This window comes from Salmo salar, chromosome 01, assembly GCF_965601325.2.
Source record: "Salmo salar chromosome 01, fSalSal1, whole genome shotgun sequence".
In the NCBI taxonomy this organism is placed as follows: Eukaryota; Metazoa; Chordata; class Actinopteri; order Salmoniformes; family Salmonidae; genus Salmo; species Salmo salar.
The window spans coordinates 155,863,684-155,885,000 of record NC_138291.1 but is presented as its reverse complement, the minus strand read 5'-3'; the positions used below and the strand labels follow the sequence as shown (position 1 = coordinate 155,885,000).

The window sequence follows — 21,317 nt, the reverse complement described above, 5'->3', positions numbered from 1 at the left end:
GTTACCATTTATATGAACAAGGTTGAGTGTCAGTATGTGTATATATACTGAACAAAAATATAAACGCAACATGCAACAATTTCAATGATTTTACTGTGTTACAGTTCATATAAGGAAATCAGTCAATTGAAATAAATTCCTTAAGCCCTAATGTATGGATTTCACATGACTGAGCAGGGGCGCAGCCATGGATGGGCCTGGGAGGGCATAGGCACACCCACATCCAATCAGAATGAGTTTTCCCCCACAAAAGGGGTTTATTACAGACAGAAATACTCCTCAGTTTCATCAGCTGTCCGGGTGGCTGGTCTCAGACGATCCCGCAGGTGAAGAAGCCGGATGTGGAGGTCCAGGGCTGGTGTGAATACACAAGGTCTGCGATTGTGAGGCCGGTTGGACGTACTGCCAAATTCTCTAAAATGACGTTGGAGGGGGCTTATGGTAGAGAAATGAACATTCACTTATCTGGCAACAGCTCTGGTGGATATTCCACACTCCCTCAAAACTTGAGACATCTATGGCATTATGTTGTGTGACAAAACTGCACATTTTAGACTGGCCTTTTATTTTCTGGCAGGCACAAGGTGCACCTGTGTAATAATCATGCTGTTTAATCAGCTTCTTGATATGCCACACCTGTCAGGTGGATAGATTATCTTGGTAAAGGAGAAATGCTCACTAACAGGGATGTAAACAAATTTGTGCACACAGTTTGAGAGAAATAAGCTTTTGGTGTATATGGAACATTTCTGGGATCTTTTATTTCAGCTCATGAAACATGGGACCAACACTTTACATGTTGTGCTTATATTTTGGTGTGTATGTCTATGTACAACTATGTGTGTGAGTATTTATGTATGTGTCTGTATGTAATTCATGGCCAGGAAGGTAAAGACTAGTGGCATAGAGACAGATTTGCCCTCCTAGTTTAAGCCGTGAGCCTCCTTGACAACACATTGAGTAACAGCACCAACTGGTCTTGAACCCACACACACTTAAACCACATACAAAAAAAACCTGACAATGGATATTACAAGCCCCATCAACGCCACAGGATAAACAAACTTTTCATCCTGCAAGGCAGACAGTGTGAAAGTTTCTACTGACATTTTCACACGCAAGGATGTTACAACCCCTAGCTGCAACAAACTGCATTAGACACACTACCAGTTTCCCCAGAAAAGGAAGGAACTGGAACATCACAATAACACAATGAAAACAACATTTCAGAATTGCCCCGGGTGGTGAAAAGTGCATCACAGTGTTGGGTGACGAGGACTTACTGTGACATAAGGTTTTCCTGTGTTACCTGAGTACAGGGACCGTGCCAGCAGCTTTCAGAGTGGGTGGAATGCCAGGAGCCACTAGAATGGCAGGGCCGAAGACAGCCTACATAATCTAGATATTGTGTGTCTTGTTCATGGAGAGAACCCAGCACCTACGGCCATGAAACAGCACAACAATGTCCCACTGTGAATCACCGTCAACCAGTGATGGAGAAAAGGCTATTTTCAGAGGCAAAGACTTCACTAAAGACTTTTGAATGAACAAAGTTAAAACAAGTACTGCTGAAGCAAACAACTCTTAAATTGAAAATGGACAACCAATTCTGAAGAAATAAGGTGAGGCAGGAGATTGTGTTTTGGTTGGAGACTGAGGGGACACTAGCTGCTACCTGGCACCCCTAGACTGAATTGTTCTTAGAAATGATGCCAAAGTTCAAACTCCACCAACACTCCCATTAAAAAAACGGTCTGGACTCAAATAACCCACATACTGTGGCATTACAGCACTGTGTTCATGTGTGTATGTGGGTATGTGTGCATGTGTGTGTGTGTGTATGTGTGCGTGTGTGTCAGTGATCCAATGTATGCAGTGGCCTGTGAGTTCCTCTTGCTTGGCTCATGCTAAATTAGATCTCATTTGCCATGTTGGATGGTGAGGAGGGGTGCCCATACAGAGCTTAGCCGGCATGGTAGGAAGGGTGGGGTAGTGATACCACCCCACACAGCAGCACCCACTGATCACAGTAGCCATCTCACTAATGAGACTGTAAATTAGCTATTCAGTCTCCTCTCTCCTTAAATCCCGTCTTCATGTATGAGTCTGTGACGCCACACTGGGACCATGGGGCTCGCCTCATTGCAGGGCCTGCTGTCAAACCCCAGCCCCAGACACTTACCCCCAGGCAGAGCAGGGAGATCTAAGAGGACAGAAACATGATGTAACATTCATGAATGGCAGTCTGGCAGCCAGGCAGTAGCAGTGGGCTATGGGGCTCTATGACAAATGCGACTAGCAAATTAATAAAATGCCTGCTTATGTGTTAAATTATGAATATATCATTTAACACTTCACACGGCATGTTTACACACTTCCATAAGTTATCGCAAACCATAGTCATCGACTTCAGATCGTTCCACAAAAACAGGGAAAATCTTGAGTGTATATTTTTGTGTGAATCAGGAGGATTTTTTTGTGGGACTGTCTCCCGGTCAAATGTATTTATAGTCTGATATATTGGCACATGGTGAAACAGAACCACTTAATTAAAGCAGTGTATTGGTAAAGTGGAAAAGGTGGTTAGGGTTGCAGGATGCAAACCACAGGCAGATGGAGGAGACAAATGATCTGGAAAAATTGATAATAACACGACGCAGAGCACAGTAAGCCTGTTCTCTATTATCTTCACCTTACGCTGAAAGTCCTGACTTAGTCCATTATAAGATTCTACTGAACAATGAGAGAGAGCACACAAAAGTAGAGGATTCAGCTGGGTCCGCATATTCTTGGACTGTCCAGGCCAGGAATCTCTCTCTCTTTCTCCGAACTCTTCTTTTTAGATGCAGAGGTAATTATACTGAACAAAAACGCAACATGCAACAATTTCAATGATTTTACTGAGTTACCGTTCATATAAGGAAATCAGTCAATTGAAGTAAATTCCTAAGGCCCTAATGTATGGATTTTATATGACTGAGCAGGAGCGCAGCCATGGGTGGGCTTGGGAGGGCATAGGCCCACCCACTTGGGAGCCAGGCCCAGTCAATCACAATGAGTTTTCCCCCATGAAAGGGCTTTATTACAGACCGAAATACTCCTCAGTTTCATCAGCTGTCCGGGTGGCTGGTCTCAGATGATCCCGCATGTGAAGAAGCCGGATGTGGAGTTCCGGGACTGGCATGGTTACAAGTGATCTGTGATTGTGAGGCCGGTTGGACGTATTACAAAATTATCTAAAACGACGTTGGAGGCGGCTTATGGCAGAGAAATGAACATTAAATTATCTGGCAACAGCTCTGGTGGACATTCCTGCAGTCAGCATGCCAATTGCATGCTCCCTCAAAACGTAACACATCTATGGCATTGTGTTGTGTGACCAAACTGCACCATTTAGAGTGGCCTTTATTGTCCGCAGCACAAGGTGCACCTGCGTAATGATCATGCTGTTTAAAAGAGCTTCTTGATATGACACACCTGTCAGCTGGATGGATAACAAATTCTGGGATCTTTTATTTCAGCTCATGAAACATGGGACCAAAACTTTACACGTTGTGTTTATATTTTTGTTCAGTAATAGATAGGAAAATTGGATATTGCAGAGCAGAACATGACAAGGTTTTATTTGTTTACCAAATGGAACCGTGCATGTATAAATACAGGAACAAACTACTGAACATAGGTTACATTCTAGAATTACATAATAGTAATTAAATAGGATCTCTTTGGGCTCCATAGGATTTCGTTGGGGTGGCAGGTAGCCTAGTGGTTAGAGTGCTGGACTAGTAACCGAAAGGTTGCAAGATCGAATCCCCGAGCTGACAAGGTAAAAATCTGTCGTTCTGCCCCTGAACAAGGCAGTTCACTGTTCCTAGGTTATCATTAAAAATAAGAATTTGTTCTGAACTTACTTGCCTCGTTAAATTAATAAAAACATGCTCTTAAGGTGTCTGTGCAAGTAAGGACTTTTGGTCACTTTAAAGGCATTATTGTGCTGCTCATATTTCCGTTCCTATACTGTACATGGGCTATTCCCAAACTGGGGTACGCCAAATAAAAATGTGATTCACATTTTCAAACAGTCCATTTTCACACTACAGTGAAAATGGTTAACTTTGTTAAAGCAAGGCCCCTGAACTCTCGTGTATTTTCTGCATTATGCAATATGGGCAGCGACCATAACGCTTTTACAACATGGTTATCAAGGGGCAAAGTATTGACAAGTTTTTTGGAATTGAGAGACGAGCTTAAACTTTACTGACCATCATTTTCACTTGTCTAATTTTCACATGATGACGAGTTTCTCACACGACTGGCCTAACTGATTGATGTTTTTTCTCGCCTGAATGATCTGAATCTAGGATTACAGGGACTCTCCGCAACTATATTCAATGTGTGGGACATAATTGAGGATATGAATCAGAAGTTGGAGCTCCTCTTTGTCTGCATTAACAAAGAAAACACACAGGTCTTTCCATCTTGGTATGATTTCTTGTGTGCAAATGAACTCAAGCTTACAGACAATGTCAAATGTGATATAGCGAAGCACCTGAGTGAGTTGGGTCCGCAATTACGCAGGTACTTTCCCGAAACGGACGACACAAACAACTGGATTCGTTATCCCTTTCATGCCCTGCTTCCAGTCCACTTACCGATATCTGAACAAGAGAGACTAATCGAAATTGCAACAAGCGGTTCTGTGAAAATGTAATTTAATCAGAAGCCACTGCCAGATTTCTGGATAGGGCTGTGCTCAGAGTTTCTTGCCTTGGCAAATCGCGCTGTTTAGACACTGATGCCATTTGCAACTACGTACCTAATGTAAGAGTGGATTCTCGGGCCTCACTAGCATGAAAACGAAATACAGGCACAGACTGTGTGTGGGAAATGATTTAAGACTGAGACTCTCTCCAATACAACTCAACATTGCAGAGTTATGTGCATCCTTGCAAGCACACCCTTCTCATTAACCTGTGGTGAGTTATTCACAATTTTTAATGAACAAATAAGGTTTAATATGTAAGATGGCTAAATAAAGAGCAAAATGATTAAGTATTATTATTGTTTGTGCCCTGGTCCTATAAGAGCTCTTTGTCACTTCCCATTTTTTATTTATTTTATTTTATTTCACCTTTATTTAACCAGGTAGGCAAGTTGAGAACAAGTTCTCATTTACAATTGCGACCTGGCCAAGATAAAGCAAAGCAGTTCGACAACATACAAAAACACAGAGTTACACATGGAGTAAAACAACATACAATCAATGATACAGTAGAAAAAATAAATAAATAAGACTATATACAATGTGAGCAAATGATGTGAGATAAAGGAGGTAAAGGCAAAAAAGGCCATGGTGGCAAAGTAAATAAAGTATAGCAAATAAAACACTGGAATGGTAGATTTGTAATTTGAAGAAAGTTCAAAGTTAAAATATAAATAATATGGTGCAAAGGAGCAAAAAATAAATTAAATAAATAAATACAGTAGGGGAAGAGGTAGTAGTTGGGCTAAATTATAGATGGGCTATGTACAGGTGCAGTGATCTGGGAGCTGCTCTGATAGTTGGTGCTTAAAGCTAGTGAGGGAGATGAGTGTTTCCAGTTTCAGAGATTTTTGTAGTTCGAGCCGGGTTGTGACAAAAACACACTCATTCTTATGTTTAATATATGTATTGCATAGTGTGCGTGTCGCAGGCTTACAATGATGGCAAAAAACAACATTTGAGAGTGTGCTGACCCTGGCGCTAGAGGGGGTACGCAGCTGGAGATTGAATATTTGAAGGGGTACGGGACTATAAAAAGTTTGGAAACCACGGCTGTACATAAATATAGAAGACACCCTACTGTGACCCTGCTATAAACTGCACCAGCTTCTTTCTAGCTGGGCACGGCCCATTACTCCTGTTCGATGTGCCAATAACGGCCCCTCAGATCAGCGCCAGGCTGAAATCAAATTAATAATGGCGCAAAAACAATTATGGAACTGATGACGCGGCACATAACTTAATGAGCGGCCAACCATTAAGGTCATATTGACTTGTTGGGTTATTAAATGCCAACCGGCTTCCAGTTGCAGCACTATGCATCTTCCCAGGGATGAGTGTCTGTGCCAAAGCCATAGAGGGGATTGAGAGAAAGAGGGTGGGGAGAAAGGGAGAGAAAGAAGAAGAAAAAGGGAGGTGCAGATTATTTCAATGAAAGTCATAAGGAGTTGAGAAAGAGTGGGAGAAGAACGAGATGACAAAGAGAGAATGAGAGTAAGATATTGAGCACCTCTTGTATCACAACATAACGCAGTGTGTACATCAAACATTTATACTGACTCCCTATATAGGGCTAGAATCTACTGCAACACTGTTATAAAGATCAGAGAATGAACCAATCAGGAAACAAAAATCCACCTCGGCCGCTGTGAATAAGCTCATCTTCAGCTTCGGCTCTGGCTTTTGGGGACTAACCATCCCATTCCATCTGAAGGGAAGAGCTCTTTAGCAGATCTGTGGACTTTTCTACAAAGCCAGTGAAACGTATGTGAGTACAGGAATACCTAAAAGCCACAAGCAGCGAAGAGGTTAAAGCATAAGCCCATTTCTATCCCTGCTTATGTACACTATTCTCTGAGCAGATTACATTTTCCAGTGTGACTTACAATGTTGTCTTACTCAGAGGCAGTAATCCATTTATTGAAAATCCATTTTGACTGAAGCCAGTGAGGTGAGGAGTCCATATCAAGGACACAGTGAGGGGCATTACCTTTAGTTGGCTACCTACTGAGCCAACCCAGTCCACACAGGGATCCTGCCTGCCTTCTCCACATAGAACATTTCTCATAAACTGATACAGGTTTGTGACGTGGTGGTTTTGCACTTTGTATGGGCTGTGAGAAATCTAGAGAAGCACTGTCAATCAAGGAGTAACTTATTTTCTACTGAACTACTTTTACACAGCACTTTAATTCATTACATTTTCATTAAGACATCCATACAGAGAATAGACTCTCACCTCTCTTTGTCTCCCACGGGCTCTGCTGAGAGAAAATCCTGTCAATAACTAATTGTTGCACTAATGAGGACCTATAGATGCAACCTTGAATGTTACAATTACTCTCCAATACTGTATGTGTGGTTAAGATGATTTTCATCACATACTGATTACTCTCACCTAATAACTCAATACAATTCCATTCCCTGATCCCATCAGCCTCTCGCGTTTGTAAATTAAACATAATTCCATTAGCACTAGCAGACCTCTGAAAACAAGCTGCTAGCTAACCCAGCCTGGTCCTTCCTTCCTTCTTCCATAAGGACCAGCAGAGGAATGGGCTCTCGTCATGAGAACATTACACGGCAGACTTGAAGCTGATTCTACGCTGCAAATCAAACGCCTCCACTCACTAAAATGATTTCTCTGACGTTCCTTGCATCTGAAGAAGCTTTTTCGCTTCAATTTTTTCTCTCCTCTGCTCTCCTTCATCTTGTTAATAACTGACAAATGCTAATGAGAGCCAAACGGCAGGATAACCTGCTGCGTGGCTCAGAACAACTTGGAAAATGAATAAACTTATTAAAAGCCAAAGGGGGCTGTCAACCACATCCGCAACTGGTTGGCTTTTACATTCATTTGGCCTGCTTCCACAGAGTGGGAAGTGACTGCTTTACTGACTGTTTTGACTTGCCCTCACATGAACGCATTATGCATGCATACCACACATATACACACCCGATCACATGCAGACATGTGCATATACTCCAAATACACACAGTTTCTTTATTCTGCTAATTTCGGCAAGCAATCTAAGAGGACCTCTGTTATTGCTTTGGCGTTTCCTTGATAGTGCTTTAAGGTTGTGCATTGCCAGAATGGCTGGCTGGCCTCAGTTATTTTGAGCTGCGACAGGCAAGCCAGCGCAACACCAGAAACCACAGTAATTACAAGAGCTCCGTGGTCCTTTGGATGGTGATGGTGACTATTCCCTTGATCTGAGATGGGACAGGGAGAGGGGGGACCCCTTTGGATAACATAAGACAGGGGAGCATATGGAGCTGATTTCTGGTTTTCAATATGGTTGCCTTGGAGTGTAGCAGCTTTGTTCGTGAACCTCAGTTTAAAAAATCCTTGTGAGCGAATGGAGAAAGAGGGAGATTGCGTGCAGCTCTGTTGCAGAGAAAAGTAATTCCCGTTCCATCGCCCACACAATGTGATCCATTACTACTGTCTGCCATCCTTTCTGGCATTTGGAATTTCCTTGAACATCTCTTTTTTTGATGCATGCAAGATTACAATGGCTTGCAATAAATCTAGAGATTGCAAGTACAGTTTTCTGGCCAGTGAAGTATTGTTTCTCTGATCATAGTCAATGTTGCTCGGAATATTATGAGGTAATCCAATTTGGTGTGTGTGAGTTTATGTATGCGTATGTGGCTGTTCGGCGTGTGGTCGCTTCACAAGAACAAACTTCTTGATTTTGTTATCTTATACTGCAAAGTATGAGTGTTTGATCTACCAAGGGTCTGGATATGTCTGTCTTTATGTTGATTGACAGGGTCAGGATGAGGTCAGCACAGCTGCCAAGCAGGAATCCCAGAAGGCAGAGCTGGGATTCCTGCCAATGAGGTGTCAGGATCTGCAAAACCTCACGGATAGGGCCTTTGATGCTGTCCTAAACCCTTCAGCAAATCTGACAATCTCCTCAAGAACCTACAGTCGGCACCGTAATACACTTGAACAAGGAAGGGATGACAGGTTGGATATGGAGGGATTGGAGGGCCGTCTTAGATCTCACTTTCTTTCTGAGTGGGTATGGCTATACTATATCACACATCTGAGTGCCTCTCTCTCTTTCTCTCCCTCTTTCTCCGTACCGTAATATTCTCTCTTGCACTGTGGCCTCCTCCCCCTAGACATTGTTCCTGAAATAATCTCCTTGCCCCAAATCTGAGCCCCCACGATACCGTGCAATGGACGTGAGGTCACAGGCATCCACAGTGCCTCCTGAAAGTAGGACAGAGGTGCTAAAAGTGGACTGCATTGGAACCAGAGGATTGTGAGAAAGAAAAGGCAGACCAGACTATTATTATTAAAATCCCACACAATTTTGACCTAGTCACATAACTCAACACACTTTAGTCAAGACCAATGTTCCCTCGAATTCTGTTCGACACAGCAAATTTCAGGTTTGCTGAGCGCAAACGTGTGAAAATTCCTTTGCAACTTCCGGCGTGAGTTTACTGTGAACACGGGGGCTGTACCTGCTTTAAGTTACAGTTTTAACAGTGGCCAAGTAGGCTATTGTGGCTATGTGATCATAATGTAGGCCTACCAGAGTGGCCTACCATCAAAAACAATGGAGAAAATGCATCCCATAATTTTGTATTATGTAAATAGCTGTTCATTCATCATTCAGCCTACAGTAGCAGCCAATGTGGGGTGTTCAATGTAGGTCTACATTCCATGAAACTTCTGAAAAAACATGCAGGGCTTGACATGAACCTGTTTATCCACTTGTCCTTCAGACAAGGAGGTGACTGAAAATGTTGTGTTGTTTGATAAGAAGAAACTACTTCACAAAATAAATGCATTATTATTCCCCTACCATTATTACAGAGAATCAGACAAATTATGCTACCCTCTGCCTTTTGGCTACTTAGCTTATTCAAGCCTCTCTCAAAATACAACACTGCCCACTTAAGATGAAAAAAAGCTCTTTACCTGACTCACTTTTCAAAGATGTCTACAAATGTACATGTTTTGTACTCTTGTAGGAAGCAATCACTCCCCCATTGCTGACTACAAATGATTTATAACTGGGCTAATAACTCACTAACTAGTAAATGATACATGCAGTACTCACTTTTATCTCAAAACAAGTGCATCTACTCACGACCTCTCTTGCCCAGATGGCACTGTGAATGGCACAGATGTATATATGACAATGGCAGTGGTGTAAAGTATTTAAGTAAAAATACTTTAAAGTACTACTTAAGTATTTTCTTTGGGGGTGTCTGTACTTTACTATTTATATTTTGGACAACTTTTACTTTTACTTCACTACATTCCTAAAGAAAATAATGTCATTTTTACTCCGTACATTTTCCCTGACCAGGGTTGGGATGACACCCTGGTCATCCCCACTGCCCCTGTCACGGTTATCGTCGGTGAAGGAGGACCAAAATGCAGCAGGACTGTGTTTGTTCATTTTGAACATTTATTAAATCAAAAAGGAACACAAAAACAACAAACAAGAGAACGAACGATCCACAGACAGTCTGGCAAGGCACAAGGCTAAACACAGAACAATTTCCCACAAACACACCCAACTAATATAGGACTTCCAATCAAAGGCAACACCACACAGCTGCCTTCAATTGGAAGTCCACCCCAATTAACTCTACATAGAAACACACTTACTAGACTACACATAGAAATACATAAACATAGACCATAAACCAAAAACCCGGAAATACTAAATCAAACACCCTTTTACCAAAACACCACCCCGGACCACATAAAACAAATACCCTCTGCCACGTCCTGACCAAACTACAATAACAATTAACCCTTATACTGGCCAGGACGTGACAGTACCCCCCCCTTAAAGGTGCTAACCCCGGAAGCACCTTAAAAAAAAAAAAAAATAAACAACAACCCCAAACAACAAAACTACAATTCCCCCCTACTAAAGGGAGGGAAGGGAGGGTGGCTGCCGTCAACGACGGCACTGTGCTACACCCCCCCTCCCCAACCCACCTATATCTGGACGTGGCTCCGGTTTTGGCCGTTCCAGGCAGTCGGGCCACTCTGGCAGCTCGGGGCAGTCTGGCAGCTCGGGACAGTCTGGGCAGTCTGGCAGCTCGGGACAGTCTGGGCAGCCTGGCAGCTCGGGACAGTCTGGGCAGCCTGGCAGCTCGGGACAGTCTGGGCAGTCTGGCAGCTCGGGACGTTCAGGGCAGTCTGGCCACTCCGGCAGTTCAGGGCAGTCTGGCCACTCCGGCAGTTCAGGGCAGTCTGGCCACTCCGGCAGTTCAGGGCAGTCTGGCCACTCCGGCAGTTCAGGGCAGTCTGGCCACTCCGGCAGTTCAGGGCAGTCTGGCCACTCCGGCAGTTCAGGGCAGTCTGGCCACTCCGGCAGTTCAGGGCAGTCTGGCCTCTCCGGCAGTTCAGGGCAGTCTGGCCACTCCGGCAGTTCAGGGCAGTCTGGCCACTCCGGCAGTTCCGGGCAGTCTGGCCACTCGGGACAGTCTGGCCACTCCGGCAGTTCAGGGCAGTCTGGCCACTCCGGCAGTTCAGGGCAGTCTGGCCACTCCGGCAGTTCCGGGCAGTCTGGCCACTCCGGCAGTTCCGGGCAGTCTGGCCACTCCGGCAGTTCCGGGCAGTCTGGCCACTCCGGCAGTTCCGGGCAGTCTGGCCACTCCGGCAGTTCCGGGCAGTCTGGCCACTCGGGACAGTATGGCCACTCCGGCAGTTCCGGGCAGTCTGGCCACTCCGGCAGTTCCGGGCAGTCTGGCCACTCTGGCAGCTCCTGACTAGTGGGTGGCTCTGGCGACTCTTCACTGACGGGCGGCTCTGGCGATTTCTCACTGACGGGCAGGCACTGGCGACTGTTGACTGGCGGGCAGCTCTGGCGACTGTTGACTGGCGGGCAGCTCTGGCGACTGTTGACTGGCGGGCAGCTCTGGCGACTGTTGACTGGCGGGCAGCTCTGGCGACTGTTGACTGGCGGGCAGCTCTGGCGACTGTTGACTGGCGGGCAGCTCTGGTGACTGTTGACTGGCGAGGCTGGCTTTACGCACTTGAAGCCTGGGGCGTGGTGCTGGTACTGGGCGTACCAGATTGAGAACACGCACCTCCAGGCTAGTGCGGGGAGCGGGAACAGGACGAGTCGGACTGGGTTGACGCACTTCCGGGTCCGCACGAGAGACAGGAGCTGGAAACCCAGGGCTATGGAGGCGCACATTCGGTCTTGATCTTACCTCCTGCACAACCCGTCTCGGCTGGATGGAACTAGTAGCCCTGTACGAGCGGGGTGCTTGTACAGGGCAGACTGGGCTGTGCAGGGGCCTGATGGTAGCCGTGCGTAGAGCGGGAGTTGGGTAGCCTGGTCCTCGGAGGCGTACCAGCGACCAGATGCGCTGCGCAGGCATCCTCCTACCAGGCTGGATGCCCGCTCTAGCACGGCACCTGCGAGGGGCTGGAATAACGCGCACCGGACTGTGCGTGCGTATGGGTGAGATAGTGCGCTCCTCAGCGAAACATGGCGCTCTCCACCTCATACGCTCCTCCATATAACCACGGGTAGCTGGCTTCCAGCTCTTCCTATGCCTAGCCAAACTACCCGTGTGCCCCCCCAAAAAAATGTATTGGGGGTGCCTCTCGTGCTTCAACGCCAGTCGTGTTCCTCGGAAACGTTCCCGGTCCATACCAGCCTTTCGCCTTTCCTCTCTCTCTCTTACCACCTGTCCCCATGGAAGGCGATCTTTTCCTGATTGGATCTCCTCCCAAGTGTAGGAGCCTTCTCCCTTCAAGATCTCCTCCCAAGTCCATCTCTCACCATAGTCCAACTCAAAATCCCACTGCTCCTTCCTCTGCTGCTTGGTCCTGGTTTGGTAGGAAATTCTGTCACGGTTATCGTCGGTGAAGGAGGACCAAAATGCAGCAGGAATGTGTTTGTTCATTTTGAACATTTATTAAATCAAAAAAGAACACAAAAACAACAAACAAGACAACGAACGATCCACAGACAGTCTGGCAAGGCACAAGGCTAAACACAGAACAATTTCCCACAAACACACCCAACTAATATAGGACTTCCAATCAAAGGCAACACCACACAGCTGCCTTCAATTGGAAGTCCACCCCAATTAACTCTACATAGAAACACACTTACTAGACTACACATAGAAATACATAAACATAGACCATAAACCAAAAACCCGGAAATACTAAATCAAACACCCTTTTACCAAAACACCACCCCGGACCACATAAAACAAATACCCTCTGCCACGTCCTGACCAAACTACAATAACAATTAACCCTTATACTGGCCAGGACGTGACAGCCCCTGATCTGGCAGACTCACTAAACACAAATGCTTTGTTTGTAAATTATGTCTGAGTGTTGGAGTGTGCCCCTGGCTATGCGTAAACTTAAAAAACAAGAAAATTATGCCATCTGGTTTTCTTAATATAAGGAATTTTTTATTATTCAAACTTTTACTTTTGATACTTAGGTATATTTAAAATTCAAATACTTTTATTGGGTGACTTTCACTTTTGCTTGAGTCATTTTCTATTAACCTTGGCACGGTATCTTTACTTTTACTCAAGTTAGACAATTGGGTACTTTTTCCACCACTGGGCAATGGTCTATTTGCAAATACTCTAGGCCTACTGCAGCTCTGATTAGTTATGCGTAGAGTATGGGCTGAATGCATCGGAGTAGGATTCTATTGCATTGACACACAGTCGAACACACGACTGTGTGTCAATGCAATAGAATCCTACTCCGATGCATTCTGCATACAACAAAATCTCTTGCATAGTTCGTTTTGTTTCGGTATGTTGTATTAAAAGTGGCTAATTTTGCGTTGATTCGATCACAATTCCCACAGTAAAGGGAAACGTTAACAGTGTTAAGGAAGGGGGAAAACTCTAGAAAGTTGAGTGAAGTTCAATCTTGTGCTTCTCTGTGCGGGCTGATATTTATTCTGCTTGGCAGTCCCGGGAGCTGCGTGCCCGAGCATGCGCGCAACTTAGAGTGAGCAAAACACGGCTCCAACACCATCATTAAGTTTGCTGACGACACAACAGTGTTAGGCCTGATCACCGACAACGATGAGATGGCCTATACGGAGGAGGTCAGAGAACTGGCAGTGTGGTGCCAGGACAACAACCTCTCCCTCAATGTGAGCAAGACAAAGGAGCGGTACGTGGACTACAGGAAAAGGTGGGCCAAACATGCCCCCATTAACATCAACGGGGCTGTAGCAGAGTGGGTCGAGAGTTTCAAGTTCCTTGGTGTCCACATCACCAACGAACTATCATGGTCCAAACATACCAAGACAGTCGTGAAGAGGGCACGACAAAAACTTATCCCCCTCAGGAGCCTGAAAAGATTTGGCATGGGCCCCCAGATCCTCAAAAGGTTCTACAGCTGCACCATCGAGAGCATCCTGACCGGTTGCATCACCACCTGGTATGGCAACTGCTTGGCATCTGACCGCAAAACGCTACAGAGGGTAGTGCGAACGGCCCAGTACATCACAGCTTCCTGCCATCCAGGGCCTATATAATAGGTGGTGTCTGAGGAAAGCCTATAAAATTGTCAGAGACTCCAGTCACCCAAGTTATAGACTGTTTTCTCTGCTACCGCAAGGCAAGCGGTACTGGAGCGCCAAGTCTAGAACCAAAAGGCTCCTTAACAGCTTCTACCCCCAAGCCATTAGACTGATGAACAATTCATAAAAATCGCCACCGGACAATTTACATTGACACCCCCCCTTGTACACTGCTGCTACTCGCTGTTTGTTTGTTACCTATGCATAGTCACTTTGCCCCCACCTACATGTACAGATTACCTCAACTAGCCTGTACCCCTGCACACTGACTCGGTACTGGTGGCCCCTGTATATAGCCTTCGTTATTGTTATTCTTATTGTGTTACTTTTAATTATTACTTTTTATTTTAGCCTACTTGGTAAATACTTTCTTCTCCTTGAACTGCACTGTTGGTTAAGGGCTTGTAAGTAAGCATTTCGCGGTAAAGTCTACACTTGTATTCGGTGCATGTGGCAAATAAAGTTTGATTTGATGTTGGTCACGACTACAGCTAACGAGGACAATTAAGTAAAAACTTCTCCTCTCTCCTCACCACAGGTGCAAATCTCTCCCCAAAGCATTAGTCCAGAGAGACAGTTCCTTCCCAGACGCAGAGACTATTTTGATTTCATGTGGGCCCCTTGTCTAAGTGGTGAGACAGCTTTTTTTTGTTTGGTGTGCACTTTTTTGTGCCTCTGTTTGATTGCTCCTTTCAGAGCCACACTAACTCCTTTACCCGTCAATCAATCCCCATCTTTCATCCCTCTCTTGACGACGCATCTCTGGGTAATTGGAATAGCCAGGTGTTGGTGAAGGAATGCATCCTATCTATAGAGTTCCAGAGGAGAAGCACTATAGGTGGGACAGAGTGAGCTGAGAGAAAGTGACACGGCTGGACTGTGTGGTGCTCAAGGGGGGAGTGTCCTAATGAGGGTGGCTGTGCTTGTGTGCCTGGCTGGGCTGTGTGAGATATTTCTGGGAGTGGTATCCTCCTATCCTCTCCACTCCACTGAAGATGGGACCAGATGGTGCTGTCATATTAAAGAAATTACAGCAAAATGAGATTCTCCACTTTAGGACAGAGACAGGCTGGTGAGGTATGGTCGTTACCATCCTGCCTATCTCCAAACAGGATGAAAGAGTCAAACAGTAACACTTCATATCTTCACACATTTCACTCATTTCAGCCAGAACCATTCCACACTGTTTCTCATAAGAGCTGTCACTAAATTTAGGGTGTGATAACAACTCTAGTTTTGCAAAAGAGGTTGTTTTCTCTCTACTGCAGTTCATTGTGAATTTAATGTAGGCAAATACATGCCCTATACAATAGTGATTTGCTGGCTGATTAAAAAATGCAGTGCTTCCTCAATTGGCCTGTATGACATCTAAAGAGAAGTCTAAGAGCTGTGAGAGTTGTCCCCTGGGGAGCTAGGGCTCTCAGTACCAGCAGACTGAAAACCATATTGTAAAAATTATATGATAGGCAGAAAGCATATAGTGCTGATTAGACCTATTATGTGTCCATTTGACGTATGTTGTGAAATTGCATATTGGACTGTGCATGTGACGTACAATTACAATAATCCCAACATCGAGACGGTGTCTGGTGTGTCTCTGGTGGACTGTCTGAAGGGGGGCTCACCCCAAGCCCCTGGTACATTGTAGTTTCAGACATGGTTCTGCTGAGCAGGGGAAATGGCTCTCATTGAGCAACACACCCACCTGCCCCATGCAAACCTTACTTTAAACCCAGCCGGCCGCAGAAGGAGGCGAGATGGGGTGGCAATCCAGGGGACAGAAGTCATTCCATCTGTCTGTCTGGGTATTGACCAACACCCTCCTGTAGTGGGAACTTCTACGTATTGTACGTTAAATCGTCTGTGTAATCACCCGATCACATCTCTGCTGTAAAGCATGTGTTGTGGATGGGCTGGTTGTGCAGATTGATCCCCTCTCTAAGTCCTCTGCTTCCTTTCTGTGCCACACTGATAAGGTTCAGTCATTTGCCAACCTATTACCCGCTGAGCTGGTCAACTTCTGCACTGACACATCCCAGCAATGGTGCCAGCAGGCCCTGGTCCACACAGTAACACCTGAGCAATTAGAGTTTCCACTGTGTTTAATGTGTCAGCTCCACAGAGACATGGAGCAGCTTCGCTAAATGTGCAATCTTACAGCACCTACACCACTCACTGGGCTCCAAGAGGGCCATGTGGAGGTCAGCACATGAAAAACCTTTGTGTGACCCTTGTTTATGGGCTATCACTGAGAAAATATCATTTTCTGCCCCTCAGCCTCCATATTAGAGAATTAACTTTGAAAACTAGGGAGGAACAGCTACATCTTGCGTGTTGTGAGTTTACATGAGGTAGAGAGAGTGATAGAGACAGAGAGAGACAGAGAGAGATTACTGTTCATTTTTATTGGTTATTATCTATTTCACTTGCTTTGGCAATGTTAACACGTTTCCCATGCCAATAAAGCCCTTGAATTGAGAGAGGGGGAGCGAGAGAGAGAGAGAGAGAGAGAGAGAGAGAGAGAGAGAGAGGTGTTTGGGGTGGGGTGGGGTGGGTAGGGGCAGGACAGATTACTGTAATGCTGTACAAAAGTATTTTGGGGATGATAATAATCCTCTCAATAGAATGGGAAATCATTATAAAGCTTGGATAGTGCTTATTGAATACAAGCCTGAATGAAAAAATATATATTTTACTCTGATAATACAGTCTAAATCAAATAGCTTTGGGCAACTTTAATGGGTAAATGAGGGCCATTTAGAGAATTTCTCAACTCTCAACTAATTCAATGCTTTGATTATTAGTGTAAATGACCTATAAACTGATTATTTTAGTGGTGATTTTTTGTCAAAGAGATGATATGCTACGCTTGGTATGGTTACATAAGACAGATGGGGGGCGTATAACGCAAACCTCTAGCAACACAAAGGTTGCATGTTTGAATATCATCAAGGACAACTTTAGCATTTTAGCAACTTTTTAACTACTTACTACTTTGCAGCAACTTTGCAACTACTTAGCATTTTAGCTAACCCTTCCCCTAACCCAGGGTTTCCCAAACTCGGTGCACAATTTAGTTTTTGCCCTAGCACTATACAGCCGATTAAAATAATCAACTAATCATCAAGCTTTGATAATTTGAATCAGCTCTGTAGCATTAGGGCAAAAACCAAAACATGCACCACTTGGGGTCCCAAGGAACGAGTTTGGAAAAAGCTTCCCTAACCCTAACCTTAACCCTTTTAGCTAACCCTTCCCCTTCCCCTTTATCCTAACTCCTAACCTTAACCTTAACCCCTAACCTAGCTTACTTTAGCTTTAGCCACCTAGCCAACGTTAGCCACAACAAATGGAAATTCGTAACATATCATACGTTTTGCAAATAGGAATATTTTGTATGATTTACAAATTCGTACCATATCATACGAATTGTTATTCTTCACATATGATACGAAATGGATGATGGACATACACAAATGAATAAACACCATACAAAAGGTACATATCATACTAAACGTATTCTCGAAATTACATACAGAATGAAACAAAATGCTCTGAGACCAGGTTACATATGATTATGACACAGGAATTGTAGGCTACATCACATTGTGCAAGTGGACACGGATAAATACAGGGATGGATTTATATGTAATTCCTGTATTTATCCGTACTTTAAGATTTATTACAAACTGCACAGTGCTATAGAGAACCATGCAGAGCTATTTTCTCTCAAACGAGCTTGGCATCTAGCCTATACATTGACCACTGACAGACATTAAGGGAGCAATCGCTCACATAGAATAGCCCATGAAGAATGCCCAAATAATTATGATAAGCCTACCATTAAAATATTTACCCAAAGTGAGACTGGTTTCACAGAACATTTATTTTTATATATTAGGCAAATGCTCCGGAGAAACTACAGGACACACGATAGTCTACTCACTCCCAATTATGCATCATCTTCCCTACTTCTGTTTCTAAATGATTGAAGCCAATAACTAGGTTACAACCAAATGCGACGTTTCCCCAACACTGCCATAGCATGGACTATAAAGCAATTGATTTCTCAATGTTCACTGAATGCGCAGGAGTTAGCTTACAATTACACACCAGAGGTGGCATCATGTTGATATGCTGATGATGAACTATGAGGTAGTTTATTTCAACAGCCCTACATGTAGGCCTATATGGATAAAAGTTCAGCTATATTATTCCAGAATCTGCGTAGGCTACGTATTTAACCCATAAAAATGTGTGTCCACTGCAGTAGACTAGGTTCAAAGATTCATTGTAAAAGTGTTGAAAGACTATAGGCTCTTACCACCCCCATGTCCATCTGCTCAGCCGTCAGAGAGGGTGCCGCTCGAGCCTGAGATAAAAACCAAAACATAGGCAGCAGGAGCATCTCTGGAGAAATAATCCAAACGCGCCGCACGGACTTCCACTTCCGAAAAAATTGACACATCATGCCCTGTCACTCGCTGCTCATGCAGCGCTCAGACACGGGTCCCTGCCCCCGCACCACCAAATAAATCACCCAGGTCCGGATCCCTCGCATCCGTTTCCAAAACGGAATGTAAGAGAAGTCTACCTCACTGTTGCGCGTAAACACATGAAACACATATCACACAGAGCCAAAGATGCCAATAAAAAAATTGAGGAATTTTGCAGTTAGTTTCCACCAAGATCCGCGTCCTGAAAAACCATTTCAGTCATGGGCTATTGCTGTTCCTCAGTGGACCACATTACGCCGACAATTATTTACAAAGACATATAACTTATATTTCCCGGCATAGGAGTGTGTAGGCTATTTATCTCAGAATGTGCAAGATACCCACGGGGCAAAGAAATAGAATCCGTTCAATTAATATTCCCTCTGCAACACTGCAATACCGGCAAACGGAGGTAGGCTTGCGCTCCCTGCGCGGAGCATTGGAAACTGAGACTGACGCGACGCACGGTGAGAGAGTGGAGAGGAATTTAGCCAGGGATGGGAGGAGAGAATAAAGGCGCATTATTCAGTTCACATAGAATGGGCATAGTATTGGATCTATCACGCCCTTTTAATTTTGTGACCTCGGTTTCAGAGTTGCAGGCGCTACAGTGTGCATCAGACAGACATGCACAGTTTAGAGATGTCTGGCATCTCTGAATACATTTGTTCGAATGAAAACAATGTTAGTCCACAGGGTAAAATGTAGGCCTATATCATTAGCCAAAGTAAAATTGTACAGGTGAAACCCAACGTTAAATGGCCATGCCTACCACAGAGAGAGTCTATATAGGCATACCCATAGGCTATAGTACCTGGTGATGTTGCAAAGTTACCTAGGCCTATGCGTAGACTACATGAAGCAAGCCTACAGTAGCTTATGTGGAAACAACGATGTGTAGAGGGTTAGGTAGGCTATAAGCTTAGCATGGGCGAGGTGCTAGGTTAAGCGTATGGGGAGAACGTTCTCTGGGGGACTGTTGTCTAGTTCACTGTAAGTTACCAGGACATCAGTCACGGAGGACCATGTTAGGACCTTTTTAGGACATTTTCAGGACCTTCATTTTACTACTCTTCAGGACGTGGTTTGATGGTCCTTGGGAAACGTTCTTTGGGGGACCTTTGCGGAGTTCCCTGTAAGCTTTTTTGAAAATCTTTACATGTTCTCAGGACTTTCATTTTACTAGTCTTCAGGACATCACGTGATGGTCCCAAGGGAACGTTCTCTGTTGGACCTTTGTCTAGTTCCCTGTAAGTTACAAGGACATAATTGAGGACCATGTTAGGACGTTTGTAAGATGTTCTCCAGACATTTGTTTTCAGGGTGAAATGATTGACAAATGGGGCCTTGCAGTATCTAGAAAATTATGATACGCAATAAGGGCCCACCGGCCTGCAATTATTTCTAGAGCAAACTAACTGATGTAATTTAATATTTTTGTATGTCAAGCACGTATACAGACACACGCATGCATGCGCACGCACACACACACATACACACACACACGCACGCGCACACGCACACGCACACCAGAAGTCTTCCATCTATTTGAATATTACATATACTTTCCTCCAAAGCAGATTTCTGCCTCACTAATGATCCCCATTTATCCATCATTCTCTGTCCCACCTGACCTGACTGTAGCCTATAGGAATCCATAGGCTGAGTCTATGATGAAGTTTAAAGAATAGTTAAGTATCCATTCCTCCTGAACCTATGGATCTACATTTCAAACACGGTTCCTGTATAAAACCATAAATAGATATATCATAATTTGTTAACTAGTTGGGGTGTTTAGCAAACCAGGGATACATGTTATGGCTTTCTGTAGTTGTTAGAGTCCAGGAGCCCCCAGAATGTACAAGTGAGTGTTCAGGGAGCCAACTGACACCCAATTAAATATACATATATCGCCAGCAGCAAACTCCTTGGACTGAAAATAATGCGTATGCCTCTGAAATACAGAAGCTGTTATATTTTCTCCCCCTCATTACTCTGGCATTTCAAAAGACATCACAGAAAACCACAAACCAATTTGGAAAAAAGTAGAGATCATCACAATTACACAAAAACAGAGGGGTTCACAATGGAAAACAGACAATCAGATCATTCATATTCTTCTTTAGCAGATGAGTTACACTTTGTTGTTGTGGATATACATTATTTCATCTTTGTGTTGTGGCGTTCAAAGTCACAAGTAAGGAGAGAGACTGTAACACGTTGAATTAATATCCAGTGATAGCCCTATGATACAAAGCTTTGTATGTAAATGGGTGTCTGTATCCTCAAAACGTTCTACAGCTGCACCATTGACAGCATCTTGACTGGCTGCATCACCACTTGGTATGGCAGCTGCTTGGCATCCAACCGCAAGGCGCTACAGAGAGTAATGTATACAGCCCAGTATATCACTAGGGCCGAGCTCCCTGCCATCCAGGACCTCTATACCAGGCGGTGTCAGAGGAAGGCCCTAAAGATTGTCGAAGA

At 44.4% G+C, this 21,317-nt stretch overlaps 1 protein-coding gene across 1 annotated transcript in view; it reads right to left on the bottom strand.

Annotated features, from left to right (window-relative positions):
- Nucleotides 1–19,271, bottom strand: part of mmp17a (matrix metallopeptidase 17a) — a 99,195-nt gene extending 79,924 nt beyond the window's left edge. Inside the window, exon 1 of the mRNA XM_014134286.3 lies at nucleotides 18,659–19,271. Coding sequence (XP_013989761.1) covers nucleotides 18,659–18,805 — 147 coding nt within the window. The 5' untranslated portion in view covers nucleotides 18,806–19,271. The remainder of the gene's footprint in view (nucleotides 1–18,658) is intronic.
- Between the last annotated feature and the right edge of the window lie 2,046 nt (nucleotides 19,272–21,317).